This window comes from Cervus elaphus, chromosome 12, assembly GCF_910594005.1.
Source record: "Cervus elaphus chromosome 12, mCerEla1.1, whole genome shotgun sequence".
Lineage (NCBI taxonomy): Eukaryota > Metazoa > Chordata > Mammalia > Artiodactyla > Cervidae > Cervus > Cervus elaphus.
This window is the reverse complement of record NC_057826.1, coordinates 48,249,315-48,266,261: the sequence shown is the minus strand read 5'-3', so window position 1 is coordinate 48,266,261 and position 16,947 is coordinate 48,249,315. Positions and strand designations below refer to the sequence as shown.

At 40.8% G+C, this 16,947-nt stretch overlaps 2 protein-coding genes across 9 annotated transcripts in view; one reads left to right on the top strand and one right to left on the bottom strand.

The window, feature by feature from the left end:
* CGNL1 (cingulin like 1) overlaps positions 1 to 16,947 on the bottom strand; it is a 170,888-nt gene that overhangs the window by 99,779 nt on the left and 54,162 nt on the right. For 7 of the 8 annotated variants that reach the window (XM_043919010.1, XM_043919011.1, XM_043919015.1 and 4 more), the window contains 5 exons: positions 9,513 to 11,105; positions 8,628 to 8,722; positions 6,708 to 6,813; positions 4,309 to 4,410; positions 3,068 to 3,216 (listed from right to left, as the gene is read on the bottom strand). In XM_043919010.1, coding sequence (XP_043774945.1) covers positions 3,068 to 3,216; positions 4,309 to 4,410; positions 6,708 to 6,813; positions 8,628 to 8,722; positions 9,513 to 11,090 — 2,030 coding nt within the window. In that variant the 5' untranslated portion in view covers positions 11,091 to 11,105. Of the gene's footprint in view, positions 1 to 3,067; positions 3,217 to 4,308; positions 4,411 to 6,707; positions 6,814 to 8,627; positions 8,723 to 9,512; positions 11,106 to 14,331; positions 14,344 to 16,947 lie in introns of those variants that run through there. The other variant, XM_043919018.1, reaches the window with a different exon arrangement.
* Positions 1,624 to 2,127, top strand: LOC122704393 (BBSome-interacting protein 1-like). Its single transcript, XM_043919019.1, has one exon. It carries the CDS (start codon positions 1,772 to 1,774, stop codon positions 1,982 to 1,984), a length of 213 nt encoding a protein of 70 aa, XP_043774954.1. The 5' UTR covers positions 1,624 to 1,771; the 3' UTR covers positions 1,985 to 2,127.

Sequence of the window (16,947 nt, the reverse complement as noted above, 5' to 3'; positions counted from 1 at the left end):
CCTTCAAAAGCTCCCATGCACACACGGCTACACTCAGTGCCCCCAGCCCTGCAGCAGGCCACCACCGACCCACACCTCTGCCAGAGACTCCTGGACACTCATGGGCAATTCTGGGTCAGTCTCTCGTTGGGTCACTGGCTCCTTTCTCCTGGGTCCTGGTGCACTCAGGGTTCTCTCTGTGCCCTCCAAGAGTGTGTTTCCCCAGTCCTGTGTAAGTTCTGGGGGCTCTATGGTAGGGTTAATGGCAACCTCCTCCAAGAGGGCTTATGCCATACCCAGGTCTACTGCACCCAGAGCCCCTGCTCCTGCAGCAGTCCACTGCTGACCCGTACCTCCTCAAGAGACACTCAAACACAGTAAAGTCTTTCAGTTCAGTTCAGTCGCTCAGTCGTGTCTGACTCTTTGCGACCCTATGGATCGCAGCACGCCAGGCCTCCCTGTCCATCACCAACTCTCGGAGTTTACTCAAACTCATGCCCATCGATTCAGTGATGCCATCCAGCCATCTCATCCTCTGTCGTCCCCTTCTCCTCCTGCCCCCAATCCCTCTCAGCATCAGGGTCTTTTCCAATGAGTCAACTCTTCACATGAGGTGGCCAAAGTATTGGAGTTTGAGCTTCAGCATCAGTCCTTCCAATGAACACCCAGGACTGATCTCCTTTAGGATGGACTAATTGGATCTCCTTGCAGTATAAGAGACTCTCAAGAGTCTTCTCCAACACCACAGTTCAAAAGCATCAATTCTTCAGTGCTCAGCTTTCCTCGCAGTCCAATTCTCACATCCATACATCTACTACACTCTAAATTTCAGGGTTTTTTCCTTTTCATCCTCTTTTCTGAAATTAACCTCTAAGAATATTTTAAAAGCACACACCACAACATCAAAATGGCAAAGGTAATGAAACGCTTTTATGATACAATGTCCTATTGTTCTTGAATTTCCCTCTAGATTTCACTCCTGCTTAACCTTTCACATAAGGCTTCTGTCATGGCCAGTGGACTTCACTGCACCATTCATCTCAGACCTTCATTTCAAGTCCTTTTGTCATAGATTTTTTCAGATTAGAATACAATTTATTGAGATGCAGCTCACATATTCAGACATCCCACATGTTATACATGTTCATTCTGTATTTCACACAGATTTAATCAGATATAAAACACTCACAATGAGGTATTCTAAGTATTCCTTTGTATATGCCACATTTGTTCATATGACATACACACTCATTTAGACATTCTCCTCACGAAACTGGGTCAAGTATTTCACTTGTATGTTCTTAAATCACTGCTAGAATCCCAACAATCACATAACTTTGGGCTCTCTAGTTTTTTGTTCATGGATTTCTACATGCGGACAGGTTTTCATCTAGACAGACTCTTTAGATAGGATGCAGAACTTGTGCAACAAGAGCAAGTGGGAAAAAAACAGTGGTGGATCTATTACTAATCTTTCTCTTTCAAATCTCTTGAAATGAATAAAATGCCCTCTGTCACAGATTTTAATACAACAAAATGGCAGGGCCATTTGGGCTTGACTTTCTCTCTCTAAAGATGCAAAAGAACTATAAGCACTGGTCACACCCTTCACCCAGACTCACAGTTGCCCTGGGCAACAATTGAGCCGTCAGGGAAGAGAAGCATCTTTCCTTCAGTAGGTTTGAGTCAACACCTGTCAGTCATCTTTGTAATACCAGGTTGGATACCTAAAGCTGCAGGGAAAAAGGATCAGGAGAACTTTCAGGACGAGACTGTATCCAACACTTCAGATATGGCAGAAACGAAGTTGCTGTTCCGGGAAGTTCTTCCAAAACAAGAGCAGTTGTATGTAGAAGATACACCCACAATGGTGCTATGTAAACCTGTACTTTTACCATTAAGATTTATGACTGTGCCAAAACTGGAGAAAATACAGCAAGCAGCACAGGATACAATTCACCAACAGGAAATGACAAAAAAGGAACAACAGAAAATAACTTACTGAACATCAGTATCAAAACATAATCAAAACCCTAAAAATGGAAATTAATAAGGACTTGAAAGAGCCCATGAAATAAAATGAATATAAATTTGGAAGTTTTATTTCTAAAAGACTGTAGCTAGACCTGCAATGGGTATGTTCCTAGGAATACCTTTGTAAATTCTGAATATAATTCTTGGTTGGTTTGCTGCAGTTGGTAATAGACAGTTTAAATTAGTATGGACCTTGAGGCCTTGCTGAGTAATTAGGCTCTGCAAAAGAGGTTAGAAATGTGATCTTCCTTTAGATAACTGTTATCAGTAATTACTATTTTCTCATACACTGACTAAATGTAAAACTTTGAGTCTCCGAAGAATAATTTTTTTTTGAAGAATAATTTTTATAACACAAGCATTACTTGGTAATAGAACTTAATGATGAAAGGTATATACGTTTAGAAATTTCATTAAGTTCTAGATAAGATCAAAAACAAGGAAGTGTGCAAGTATTTCCCAAGTATAATATTAAAATTATTTATTTATTTACTACTGTACTCTTGTTTTAAAAGTTTGCCAAGAGCAAAGTTTAAATTAACTAGGTTCAAATATGCTCTTTTATATGATTTAAAATTTGCTGTGGGAAATAAGTTTTTTAAAAGATCTAAAATAAATGCACTCCAAATAATCAAAAAAAAAAAAAAAGCACTGGTCACAAAAGCCAGCATCGTCCAGGATAAAACTCTGAACCCATACGACTGTGGAGGTCACGTGACATTGCTTTGTAGAGACTGGACTCAGGTTCTTAAACTATCTCTAGATACAACACTCAGGATTCCCAGCTGCTCACTTACCTGCCATGAGATCCACGTTAAGGGCTAAAATTTTATAAAACATCCTTTGAGGTGCACAAATAATTTTTAAATTCTGCTTACCAGTCTACACGTCATTGGTTTTATAGTTTTACAAGGGTAAGAGGGCGAAAAGGCAGGTTCAGCAGCCCCTATGAAGATCTGGAAGGTTGCGGAGAATTAAATGGACAGAGAGAATCTGGCTCCACCAGCTCAGGAGCCCGGGGTGGGGAGGGCTCAGGCTCTGGGCCCGCACTTACTCCTCCAGGTGTCTCCGGAGCGCCCCTTCGCTTTCCTCCAGCCGCCGCTGCAGCGCAGTGCTCTCCTCCACCTTGCTGTCATGCTGGCTTTGCAACACTTCCAAGTCTGCTTTCATCCTGTCTCTCTCTTCTTTGATGTTCTGTTGATTCTAAAACAGATGTGTGAGTTAAAACACCTCCACTGTACATTAATGTCACCCCACTGAATCCTGAATCTCAGATGGACTCTCTGATGAACTCCATGTCTCTGCACTTAGATTATTAAACAAACTGATGGAACTGTGCAATTAAGGCATAGGAGTTCTCAACTAGAAAGAATACCGAACACTTAATGAATTGTAATACTTCTAGAAGAAAAACACAAACACATCTTAATCACATTCTGCTATTTCTACTACTTAGTCCAGACATTTTATATACATTTAGTTTCCAATTTGCCTGTCTGAATCCAACAGCATTTCTGTTACTCTCTCAAAGCCAACATTCTCTACATGCTTTGGTTCAGTTCAACCGTTCAGTCATGTCCAACTCTGCGACCCCATAGACTGCAGCTGCCCTGTCCATCACCAACTCCAGGTGCCTGCTCAAACTCATGTCCATCAAGTTGGTGATGCCATCCAGTCATCTCATCCTCTGTCATCCCCTTCTCCTCCTGCCTTCAATTATTTCCCAGCATCAGGGTCTTTTCCAATGAGTTCTTCGCATCAGGTGGTCAAAGTATTGGAGTTTCAGGTTCAGCATCAGTCCTTCTAATGAATACTCAGGACTGATTTCCTTTAGGATGGACTGGTTGAATCTCCTTGCAGTCCATGGGACTCTCAAGAGTCTTCTCCAGCACCACAGTTCAAAGGTATCAATTCTTCGGTGCTCAGCTTTCTTTATGGTCCAACTCTCACATCCATACACGACTACTGGAAAAACCATAGCTTTGACTAGACAGACCTTTGTTGGTCAAGTAATGTCTCTGCTTTATAATAGACTGTCTAGGTTGGTCAAAGCTTTTCTTCCAAGGAGCAAGCATCATTTAATTTCATGGCTGCAGTCACCATATGCAGCCATGATTTTGGTTACTTACCAAAAAAAAAAGTCTTCAGGAAACAGGAATTTGCTCAGTAATGGGAAGAAAGTTTCTTTGGGGAAAAAAATTATTTTCATTTCACTTGGGCAACCCAAGGTACTTAAAATACTCTATCAATCAAGATAGAAAAGAATAAAATAGTACAAAGAAAAATCACAGGTACCTTGACTTCCAGTTGAAGCTGTGTCTGAAGTTCAGCCACTTCTGTGGTCAACTTGTTCTTCTGTTCCAAGAGATCTTTGACTTCAGATGAAGAATTAGAAGCCTACAATCAATTGCAAAGATATTAAATGCTCAAGGTGCTTTTTTTCTTTTTCTTGCATAGATTTAACAGGATGACACTCTCAAAAGGATCTGGCTCAAGTCCTATAGCAAAGTGGTTAGAAAATTACAAGTAAAAGGGAGGGGAAAGCAGAAATGAAAACCAGAAAAGGCAGTATCTTGGCTCTCATGCACCCAAATCCGGTGTGAGCCATGCGTGAACCTAGAATGATGTACTTCCTCATCTGCTCCTAGGAAGCAGACCAGAAACCAACAATCAACAAAAACAGAGGTCCGCCTATTTTCTTAGGCAAAAGGAGAACAATCCATCTCAGAAATACAAACCTAACCCAAGGAGAAAAAATGTAGGTTGTTCTTTTCCAAACAAAAACTGCCTGCTTCTCTGCTTTCCAATATGGTTTCAGTCTATTAAGGGAGAGGGTTCTCTTGCAGGAAGCCACTTAACTGACACCAAAATATAAAATCCCAAAACCTTTGCCAGCAAATAATCAGATTCATAAGTGAGAGACACAGAGAGTAGAAAAATGTGGACAATTAAGCAGTCACAGTACTATGACTGGAGCCAGAAGTCTAAGGGCCTAAGTTCACCTCATTATCTCTGGCTTGATTAAGAAGGAGCAGCTTGTTAACTGGTCTCCCTTCCTCTAATCTTACCTCTCTCCAAAAGCTACAAAGGAATGAATTTTTACAAACACAACACCACTCATGGCCATTTAAAAGTCCATCAGTGTTAGCCTATCACCTTCTGCCTGAAATTGACATGATTTACAAGGTCCTTCCTATTTGGTGCCTGGTCCCCACCTCCTAGCTCCCTCCTCCAGCTACACTAAACTACCTCCAGTCCCCTAAACATGACAAGTGCACATCTCTTTATATTTTATGTTTTTTTATGCTGTTCCCTCTACCTAGAATGCCCTGCCTTTCCCCTTTGTCTTGGAGAATTCTAAGATATTTTGAGACAGCACTAGAGTTATTGACTCCAGAAGGGCTACCCCAACTTCCCAGTTAAGGCTGGATACCCTTCATCTGGGACCACAATGACAATCTGAACATCAAGGCCAAAGGATGCATTCTCCAAGAGAATATGCAGGTAAATGAAAAGCAACAGTCATGGTGATGATTTCTATGTAAAAGTTTCAGCAAAAAAATTCTAACCCAATTGTAAAAACCGTTCAGTTCCTAAAGCCTGCCTACAAGCAAAGTGTACAATTTAACTGTTCCCCAGTGGGAACTGTGTGCCCGTGTACATTTATATAACTCACATATTTACAAATTCAATACAATATATAACAGAATATATTAAAAATAAGTATATAATAAATAAATCTGTAACTATAAAGTTATATGTAATAAATTAATCAATTCAACTTTTAAATGTTTTTATTTGATGCCAGAGTAGCAGTCATGGGAATTACTGAACAACAGGAAAAAGGATAGTTGATGCCTTAAAATATTCTTCATTCAAATGTTGCCAAAGTTAAAAAAGAAACTATGGACATATTCCCTGTTGCCTGCCTCTAGGTATCTCCTCTTTCCTTCCAGTGCAGAATACACCCCCAACAAGGGAAAAGGGAAGATGCCCAAGCAAGAAATGGGCCCAAGTCAAGGTGACACAGAATTGAGGGACAAGATTTTAGTCCTCCCTCATAAATCCTGCTTCCTTTCATGGCACAAAGTATGTCCAACATTTAGTAGATGCTCACTAAATATAAGACGACTCCTTTAACCAAAAAATCTCCCAAGTCCCAACTCAAATCCAATACAATAAATTATAAACAGGCAGTTTTTCTTAAAATTAAAAAAAAAAAGTTTGGCCCCACTGCACTCCTTCCTCTCCCTTCAGCCCACAGAGGTCAGCCCATCAGTCTCTTTCATATTCTCTAGTTTGATTCTCTTATTTCTTATTCTCTGAAGTTTGAGAACTTGTGTACAAGCCTATTCATACTTACCTTTCAAACCTGCCTACTATAATGCTAGGGTTCTTCATCTAATGCTTCATTTTTCCTAGTCTTCTTTTCCCTTTCTAAATTTTACCACCTATCACTTTGTCTTGTTTTATTTTACAGATTTTTTAGAAGTAAAATTTCTTAAAACCTTTCTAGAAAAAAGGCAGGGTGCAAATTACCAACAGTTAAAGCATGCTGTTCCATCTTTGGTACTGCCTACTACAAGGCAAACTCCCCACTTCCTGCTGCAACCAAAAGTACAGACTGAAGAAAGCAATCTGCCTCACATGCTCCATGTGAAATGCCCTCTACAAAGCACTAAGCGTCTCCTTACTTGATTATTTCCTTGCGTGCTCCCTGCTGCTCGAGATTTCAAAGTCTGGATTTTCTCAAACACCAGGTTGACCTTCCTCTTAGTAGCATCATCATTATCGGTGCTTCTGGAAAAGACGCAGCAGAAAAAAAAAAAAAATGAAGGCATAACCGTTAGTCTCAGACTATTTTATGTGCCATGACACACAAACAATAAGCCCTTTAAGAAGATAAACTGGGACTTCCTTGGTGATCCAGTGGTTAAGAATCTGCCTGCCAATGCAGGGGATGCTGGTTCAATCCCTGGTCTGGGAAGATTCCACATGCCACAGGGCAACAAAGCCCATGCACCACAAATACCGAGGCTCACATGCCTAGAGCCCGTGCTCTGCAACAAGAGAAGCCCAGGCACCACAACTAGTGAGTAGCCCCTGCTCGCCCCAACTAGAGAAAGCCCTCGCGTAGCAGTGAAGACCCAGCACAGCACAGACAACAATAAAAAATAAAATTTAACCAAAGAAAAAAAGATAAATTGCAAGAGGAACAAATTAAGGTTCAGACAGAACCCATGTGAGGAGAACAGGATGGATAGTGCATTTTTTCCCCAAATAATTGGTTCTACTTTACCACTTGATTTGGGAGAGAGGTTTTCACTTCCAGACATGTGAAAAGAGACACAGGTACATACTAAATAAGCTTGAAGATGACATCCAATAAAACTTTAGTCATCTATTTCTTGCCTAAATTAAATGACAAATATTGATTCCAACCCGGAATCTCTCCTGTTTGTGTGTGACACTACGAATGCTCCACAATGATATTAAATTTGTTTTAGACTTTGTTTAAAAAAAATAAATCCCCCAAGCCAAGGTTGTCAACACGGCTGCCCTCTGTCTAGACTTTCACAAGTAATGGTCAGATAAAGTTCTATTAACAGCTACCCACCCTGCACCTTCTATCGTACATACCTGACACTTAAGAAAAGTTAATAAGTTTCCTTAAATAAGTGCCTCCCACTAAAGTCTGTCTCAGTCTCTCAATAAATCAAGGGCCAAAAAAACCAAAAGAATGTAGAGAAACCATTTTAAATGTTAAAAGTTCTTCTACTTTAATTTTCTCATGGTAAAACCCTGCACAGAAAGACACTAATAACTAGTTCTTAGTTAGAAGAATCTTTTTCCTTTTTTTTCCTTCAAAAGAGCCCCTATCTTGTATTTTGAATTATTCTGTCAGCTCTACATTACTGACAGAAAATTGTAAGCCACAATACAAAACTATGAAGTGTTCTGATACCAATGAGTATTTTTGCCAAGTGACTTTCAGTCATGTCAGAGTATAAAGCTTTTCTTCTTTTTAATCATATCTGATGAGAGAACTGAAACAGAAACTTCAAATTCCTGGCCTAGAATTCCAGCTTATTTGGTATCTAAGTAAGGACTGAAAACCAGATTATTCAAACTCAACCTTCCCAGATAAGTAAGTGGAAAGCACATCTTTTAAATGACTCATACATGCTTTAAAAGTAATGGAAGCAGGGGCACCCCGCCGTCAACTCTGGGGAGAGGAGGAGGTGTTTTTATTTGTAACTTATAATAAGGGACGATTGATTACATTTATGTATACAGAGGCAAACTCAAGTCAATGACTGATTCAATTCAAAACTGAATAGACAAGTCTTCCTATCTTTGAATTTGTTTCTAAATAGTAGAGAGTCATAGTTATTTTGAACTTTTAAAGTATGATGTCGTTCCCTACATTTCCTTCCCCTTCTTCACCCTCCTCCACCCAAGTCTCAAATGCTGTTATGAAAACTCCAGCCATGGAGCCCGAACCTGAAATGGCTCACACAGGGCAAGGAGGGAGCACGAAACACAAGGTCTCAGAAAAGTAAGAGGCCCACCATAAAGGACAATACTTTGCTCCTTGAAGGAAAATCACTAACCCTTCTTTGAGGTAATTGTAAAGTATCTGCTTGGCCGTCTCCTCGTTGGTTTGCTGAGTGAGCTCCTGCTGGCCTTTTAACAGATCCGGTGTGGCCTGCAACACAATGCCTGTTATTAGATCACAGGATGAAGCTTCCAGGAAGAAGGCAACACCCCACAGCAGAAACTCCCAAACACATTCCTACTTTCCAGAAAGAATTTCTCAGGTAAGGATGCTCATTACAACTGGTTCCACCACTTAGTAGCTCTGTAACCCTGGGCAAGGTACTTAACTTTTCCTCACCTCAATTTTTCACCTGTAAACAGAAGTTAATAATACCTTCCTTCATGGGGTTGGTGAGATCCTATAATACATAACAAATAGTGCCTGGCACTTACCAACCTTATAATCGATTTTATCACTATCATTATCTTTTTATTGTTACTACCAAAACACTAAATGTACCACTTAAAGAAATTCCATCACTTCAGGATAAACCTAAATTAGGATTAACCTAATTTCTCAGGACAGAAATTAATCCAGTCACTCAATGTCATGAGGAAAATTAACACATCTAAACAAAAATCTAAGCATGGAGCCTCTCTTTGTTTTTGAAAACAAACTGCATACTTTCAGATTTTACACAAACACGAAAAGAAAAATCGAGTCTCTCAGTTGTGTTTGATAAGTTACTTCACAAACAAGAACACAACAGGAATCTAGGGTTACTTAGTTAGTTTAGAAAAATGAATGACTGGCAGGTCATAATCTGTAGGGGAAAACTCTAAAAAATAATGCTAATTCAAGATGATGCAATTACTGATTCAAGATGGAAGATACGTATTCCTACAGCCAGGATGTAGATCATTTAGAAGGGAAACAAAATGACCCCCACCAGTATTACCTGAGTATTTGAGGTGGAAGTAAACGTCTTCACGGAAATCCTCTTGGCCCCTGAATCAGGGGAAGTCGCCAGTGCCCGATTCTGTAACATCAGCGTAGCCGTGGCTGTTTTGATTTCCTCCTCCTTCTTAGTCTGTGCTGGGAGGGAGGATGTGCGCCCAGTCGGACTTTCCTGAGCACCTTTGTTTTCTGGAACTTTCCCATCTTTGTTCTGCAGGGGCGGCCTGGGCTGGGCTCCCAGCAGCCTGGCGAAGGCGCGCCCCCCGCCTTGCCCCCCGCGGGGCTCCTGCGCTCGCTGCGGGCACACCTGCGACGGCCGCAGCAGGTGTTCGCTGGACTTGCCCAGGTTCCTGCTGAATTCCGTTAGGTACTCCGAGTTCCCCTGGAGGCCGAAAGGAAAGGCACTGTCCACACTTCGGGACCTTTTCCTGTCTTCTGGGTTGATCCTGTTTCTCTTCCCAGACCTGCCTCTTCTCTGCATCCCAGGTTTTTGGTCAAATTTTTCAATCAACTGATCCACGCCAGGAATCGACCCCGTGTCAATATCCCGCCCAGTTCCGGGCAAGAAGGGGATGTACCTTCTGTTTTCATGACGATTCACATTGTCGGCGTGGATGGCACATTCCTGATCATCGAGTAAAAATCTGTACAAAGAGTTCGCCGAAGTGGGAGTCGTGGATGACGAGGAGGATCTCCGGGACCGGGCTCCGTCCAGCACCGGCCCGGCGGAATCCTGGCGCCGGAAGGGAAGCACATCCGGTCTGGTTTTCTTGGCTTCCGGGTGGGCTTGCAGGCTGGGAGTGGGCAGGGGCCTCCCGCTAGGGGCAAGAGCCTCCTCTGCCAGACCCTCCTTGCTGCAGCTCTGAACGTTCACACACACCGAGGTCTGCTTCTGGGGGTCGTCGATGACCACGGAGCTGCACAGACGGATGGCCGTCACGTTGGACCTGGCCGGGTCTTCGGAGGGAGGGCTGGTGGGCTGGGAATGGCTAGGTTTGGGCATGCAAGTCCAGGCCTTCTTATTGTTGGTCCCTTCTTCTCTTAAAGCTTTCAGCCAACTGGTTTCAGGAGGCTGGTGATTTTTCAAGCTCAACTCATTCTTTTCAGGATCATAGGGCTGTAGAAGCTCTGGATGCCTCTGAAAGTTCAGCACGGGGGATGCCTTCCTTGGCTCCTCTTTGCGCTCTAGAGCCCCATTCTTGCCCTCAAAGAGAGAGGGCTGTTGCGGGTTTCTTACTGGGCCAGGTGGGGCATATGGGTTTTCTGGGAGCTGCAGTTCCTCTGCACTGTTCTCTTCCACCACAGACCCCTTGCTGGGATGGAGGGGCAGGTTGTTTATCATCGGAGCCGGAAACGATGGGCCGTTTTCAGAAAAAGACGTGCCTGCCAGACACTGCTCTGTGTTGTTGAGGACTATGTAGGGGTGGCCATCAATGCCCTGCACCCGAATACTGACACCGTAGGAGCCTGCCTTAGCATGCTGGGGATTCCTGGACTTTCTGGTTTCATCACTTGCAAGTCTCAGGTGGACACCATATTCCTGTTGCACATGTTGATATTCACCAAAATACAGCTCCATGGTTCACTGGTCCCACTACCAGGGAAAAAGACGGGGTAAAAAGAGGACATTAAGTTAAAATTACATCTCTTTAAATAAAGATTATGAGAGAAAACTTTCAAAGTTCAGGGGAAAGAAAACACTTTTAATACAATAGCAAGGACACTCCAGAACCAAATGCTCTTTCAAACAGGCCTTTCTGGATGCCAGTGGGCCCATGTGACCGTGGTGTTTGTCAACACCGAGCATGAACCCTGGCCTGAGGAGGGACGACTGGCGAAAATGACCTGACGCCTTTAACAGAGCTTAATTATTCTCTCTAGCTGTGCCGCTTGCCCTGTTTTTTGCCTTAGTTCATTTCCTCACACTTTATCCATTTATTTTTAACCAGTAGGGTGTTCCAGCTTACCAGCATTTGAGAACAAGATACTTTTCCATGAAAATAATTAATAAGAGCTAAAGTATTCTGATGCTTACATTTTTCTCTTTTTTTCAAAACTTAATTTTCCTGTCAAAACCCTTTCAAGCTTCTTAATGTACAATGTTGCTTTGAAAGCTTTATCATTATTTATTTTGATACACTGTTTAAAACATTTTTTACTTTAAGGAATCAGAGTAATGATTAAAAATAATTTTTTCTTAAAAAAGTTTAAGGAACATAAGGACCTGAAAAGTGTTATTAAAACCTGAAAATTCAGGTCTCTTTATTTTCTGATGGGTCCTAATGCCAAGAATCACTGTCTTCACCCTTCTGGTGTGTGACCACCCTTGTCAAGAGACTGCAAACAGATCACTAGGCAGGTCGCTCCAGCCACCCTACACTCAGAGGTTCTCTCACTAGAAATTCACTACTCTCACTCTGAAAACTCCAACAGCCACGGAGAGGCAGGAAGAGCAAAAACAACTGGTCACAGAAAACTGCTGTCTTATTTCTTTCACTGTTAGCAGCATTTTTAAGTTGTCTTTCTATTCTGGAGTCACTCTAGTAGCATATTTTCCAAAAAAATCATCTATTTGATCCACATTTTCAAATTTATTTGCAGAGAATTTTGCAATGTATAAATCACTTCATTTCCTCTATATTTCTCACTTTCTAGTTTCATTTGTACTTTCTTCACCTATTGCTTTTGCAGGTAAAATACATGTCTACATATTTTTTTATTTTTTATTTTTTTTATTTTTTTTTTTTTTACATATTTTTTTTTTAAATTGTTGTTCCCCTAAAGAACTAGCTTAGACTTATCAATCATTTCTTTTTTTCTTAATTTTCTAATTTACTGAGGTCTAGTTTGATAATTATTCTTTCCTTCTGCTTTCCTTTATTCTGTTATGTTTTCCAATTTCTTGACTTGCATGCTTCATTTGTTTTTCACTCTTTTATCATAGTCCACAAATTTTGATATGTGACTATGTCAGGAATAGTGTTGGTTCCTAATGAACAGACCCCAAATAGCAACTTAAGAATTAGGATATTTTTCCCCCCAGAGATAGGAAGTTCAGAGCTGGAATAGATGCCAGGATATTTCTAAGGAATACCTCTTTTATCTTTCTACTCATCTACTTTTAGCATGTATTAGACAACTTATAATTACAAGATAGCTGATCCAGCATCATACATACAAGTTTATTAGGCCAGATGTGTCAGCCTTTTAAAAGAGCTTTCTTGGAGGGCTCACCCACCAGTAATCCCTTGCACCTTATTGGTGAGAATTTAATCTTATGGTCATCCCCACCTACAAGAAAGGATTGGGAAATAGGGTTTTGTTTTTTTTTAAGCTGGTCATTGACACTCTCAAAGTCAATGTTCTGTTGGTAAAAAGAGAAGAGAATGGACATTGGGAAGGCAGCCAGTAGTTTCCACCATGGAAATGTTTCTATTATTTTCTAGACAATTTCAATTCATGGTTTTGATTTCTTTGACAAAAAAGTTGTTTTTGAGGAAGTTTTTGCATATCCGGTGTGTTTGCTGTGTTGTTTTCACTTGGAGGATCTTTATCTATGTTGTTAACTTATATTTGCATTGCATTATGGTCAGAAAATGAAGTCACAGTAGTTCCCTGTGACTTCCACTGGTTAGGACTGCAGTGCTGAGGGCACAGGTTCAGTCCCCAGTTGGGGAACTGAGATTTGCAAACTGCATGGAGCAGCCCAAAAAAAAAAAAAAAAGTGAAGTCACTATAATTTCTTTCTTTTTAAATGTATTGAGATTTCTTTTGTAGGCAAATACATAGATAATTTTTGTCAACGTTTAATTGGTGCTGCATGTGGTTTCTATATTAAGTGATGGCATTTAAAAAGTATAGGCTTCCCAGGTGGCATTAGTGGTAAAGAACCCACCTGCCAATGCAATATATCCATTTAACATACCCTTACCAATGATTTAGTTCACTTATACCACACGCATTCGTGCTTAGCCACTCAGCCGTGTCCAACTTTTTGCAATCCTTTTGGACTGTAGCCTGCCAGGCTCCTCTGTCTATGGGAATTTTCAGGTGAGAATACTGGAGTGGGTTGCCATTTCCTCTTCCAGGGGATCTTCTCAACCCAGGGATCAAATCTGGGTCTCCTGCATCAGAGGTGAATTCTTCACCTGCTGAGCCATTGGGAAAGCCATCCTCATTTGTCTCTCTGATTTGTCTTTGGCCTTCCTAGATATATTTGTCTCTTACCACTAGCTTAGCACCATCAGTTTGCTTGATGATTATTTTAAATGTAAATGATGTTAGATATCGCCTCTCATTTAACAGATAGGAACAGCTTAGATACATGTACCTGCAGAAGTCATCATCTCACTGATTCCAATGAGTTTATAATGTCTACCTGCATTTTCAGAGTGATATTACTAACATTTTAAATAAGTTAATTTTTAACCAAAGTAAAGTAAGATATAATGAAAACCTGTACTTTTCAGCTTCCTATCCCCAATCCTGATCACATTCCTCAGAGGAAACCAATTGCAAACTATAGCTTGCTCTTCTAGTACTTACCTCCATGTTGCTGAGTAAAATACCTAGCTACAATTTCTTAATCTATCATTTTTACATATTGTAGATGACACACAAACATACAACACATGAATTTATCATTCTGTTAGCTTCCCAACAATAAAATCAAGAGCCAATTGTGTTTACTTTATTGTGATAATACTATATACTGAAGAGCCAAATTGTAGACTCTGGTTATTTTTCCTTTCTCCTATAACTTTAATTTTTCTAGAGGTAGTAACTGCTGTTTTTGCTTATCTTGTTTTCTATATACCTACCCTTAAATCTCTTCATCAGCTATATCACATCCATTAGATGCTTTCCAGTATTAATTTGCAGATGATAAAAGTATCAGATTATTTGGTGATCTTCTCCCGTGATGACCTCTCTTTCAAACTTCTACCCTCCACCCCAACATTAGGATTCAGCTGCTCGCTTCCCTTTGTGCTATACTGTTGCCCAAGTTCTATGTCTTCCTCCTTCTTAGTTTACAGAACTGTCCTGATGAAGCACAAGTCCAATAACTTTTTTTTTTTTTGGCCACACCCCACAGCTTGTGGGATCTTAGTTCCCTGACTGGAAGGAAGAGAATTCCTTCCAATAACTTGTAAAGAAAAGGAAAAAATTGTTTGAGTCTTTGTATCGTGAAAATTGACTTTATTCTATGCTTACTTTTGAATGATAGTCTAGCTGGATTTAGAATCCTGGTTAAGAATAACTTTCCTGTCAGATTTTAAAGTATTTCTTCAAAAAAAAAAAAGTAAAAAAAAATAAAAATAGAAGCTGTGGTACATATACACCATGGAATATTACTCAGCTGTTAAAAAGAATTCATTTGAATCAGTTCTAATGAGATGGATGAAACTGGAGCCCCTTATACAGAGTGAAGTAAGCCAGAAAGATAAAGATCATTACAGCATACTAACACATATATATGGAATTTAGAAAGATGGTAATGATAACCCTATATGCAAAACAGAAAAAGAGACACAGATGTACAGAACAGACTTTTAGACTCTGTGGGAGAAGGTGAGGGTGGGATGTTTCGAGAGAACAGCATGTATATTATCTATGGTGAAACAGACCACCGGCCCAGGTGGGATGCATGAGACAGGTGCTCGGGCCTGGTGCACCGGGAAGACCCAGGGGAACCGGGTTGGGGGGGAGGTGGGAGGGGGGATCGGGATGGGGAATACATGTAACTCCATGGCTGATTCATGTCAATGTATGACAAAACCCACTGCAATGTTGCGAAGTAATTAGCCTCCAACTAATAAAAATAATTGAAAAAGTAAATAAATAAATAAAAATAAAAAAAATAAAGTATTACTTCATTATCTTCTAGGTTCTAAGAATGCTGTTAAGAATTCTGATGTTATTATGATAGCCTTTCCTCTGTGCACGCCCTGTTTATTTTTCTCTGAAAGTTTTTAGGACCTTTTCTTTGTCCTTGGGGTTCCAAAATTTCAAAATGACATTCCCCCATGAAGATTTTACTAAACTGGTGCTTTTACAAAACATGAGCACTTAACGTATTCCTTCAATCTGGAAATTCACTTTAGCGCTATGAAATGTTCTTACATTATTTCTGTGATAATGTTCAGAGAATCATTTTATTCTGTTCTTGGTGTCTGCATTATCAGTACTGTTGAGTCTTCTAAACTGAATTTCAATTTTTCATATTTCTTTTCTCATCTACTCCTGTACTCCATCTTTTTTTTCTCATTTTTTGAGAAATACATCCTCAAATTCTTTTAAATTCAAGTATTTCATTTTTAATTTCCATTATTTCTTTATTCTTCTCTAATTGTTTTTCTTTCTTAAGTGCTGTTCTCATTTTGAACATGAAAATAGCTTCTCACTCTGAGAAGCTCTTCATTATAGTATATAGTATAACTTTTTTTCAAAAAATGCAGTTTCTCTGCTGTCTGCAACATCTCCATCTTCTGCAAGTTTTCTCCTTTCTGGTTTGCTTGGGCCCTCGTCTTTCATGTTGAAAGCCTTCCTAATATGACTCGGATCTTTGGCTGCCTGATCCTATTTAAGAGGGAAATATTAATATAATAGTAAAAGCAGGTTGGAGGATCTGTATATACGGAGAGGGATTATTAACTGGCAAACTTCCAAGTTATGTGGAAGGGAAAGTGCTGAGCTTTCCACTAAAGGATTCACACATTTCAGTATCTGGGGTCGTTTTTCTCTGGAGCCAACCGATTTCCCGAGAATCCTCCAGTCCACTGCTGGGGCTGCCACAGGGCTGGCTGCTGGCCTTTGGGACAGGGCAGGGGAGCAACATGGAGGTCCCAGCGTGAATTCCGCAGCTGTTTTCAGTCACCTAGGCCTGCTTCCAACATCATTCCGCTTTCAGTCCCCCATGCCTGCTTCCAACATCATTTCAGTTCAGTTTCCCCAGAGAAGAGAGCTCTAATCTGCTGCTTGGGGGAGGGCGGGAGGTGGTGGGCAGGGGATGCCCAGATATCCGGTACACAGCGGAGACCCTGGAAATCTAACTGCCCCAGTTCTCAAAGTGCCTACATATCGGGGTGGTCCTGAAGCCTGCCTTCCGCAGTAACCTATGCCTTCCACTTTTGAGCCACTCAGCAGTTCCACAGGCAAATCACCTCATGTATACACTGCAGGTCCCTCAGGATGAAGCAACTCTCACCGTGTGTTAATGATCACCACTCCACTTGCTTCAGAGCTCTCCTCCACCAAGTCTCCCCTGCCATTCTTTGTCTTTGGAGGTTTAATTTTTATTCCTTTACTATTTTCTGAGTGGGATTTTTTTTTTTTTTACTCTTTTGGCCATGCCAAACAGCATGTGGGCTCTTAGTTCCCCGACCAGGGATCGAACCCAAGCCTTCTGCACTGGCGACACACAATCTTAACCACTG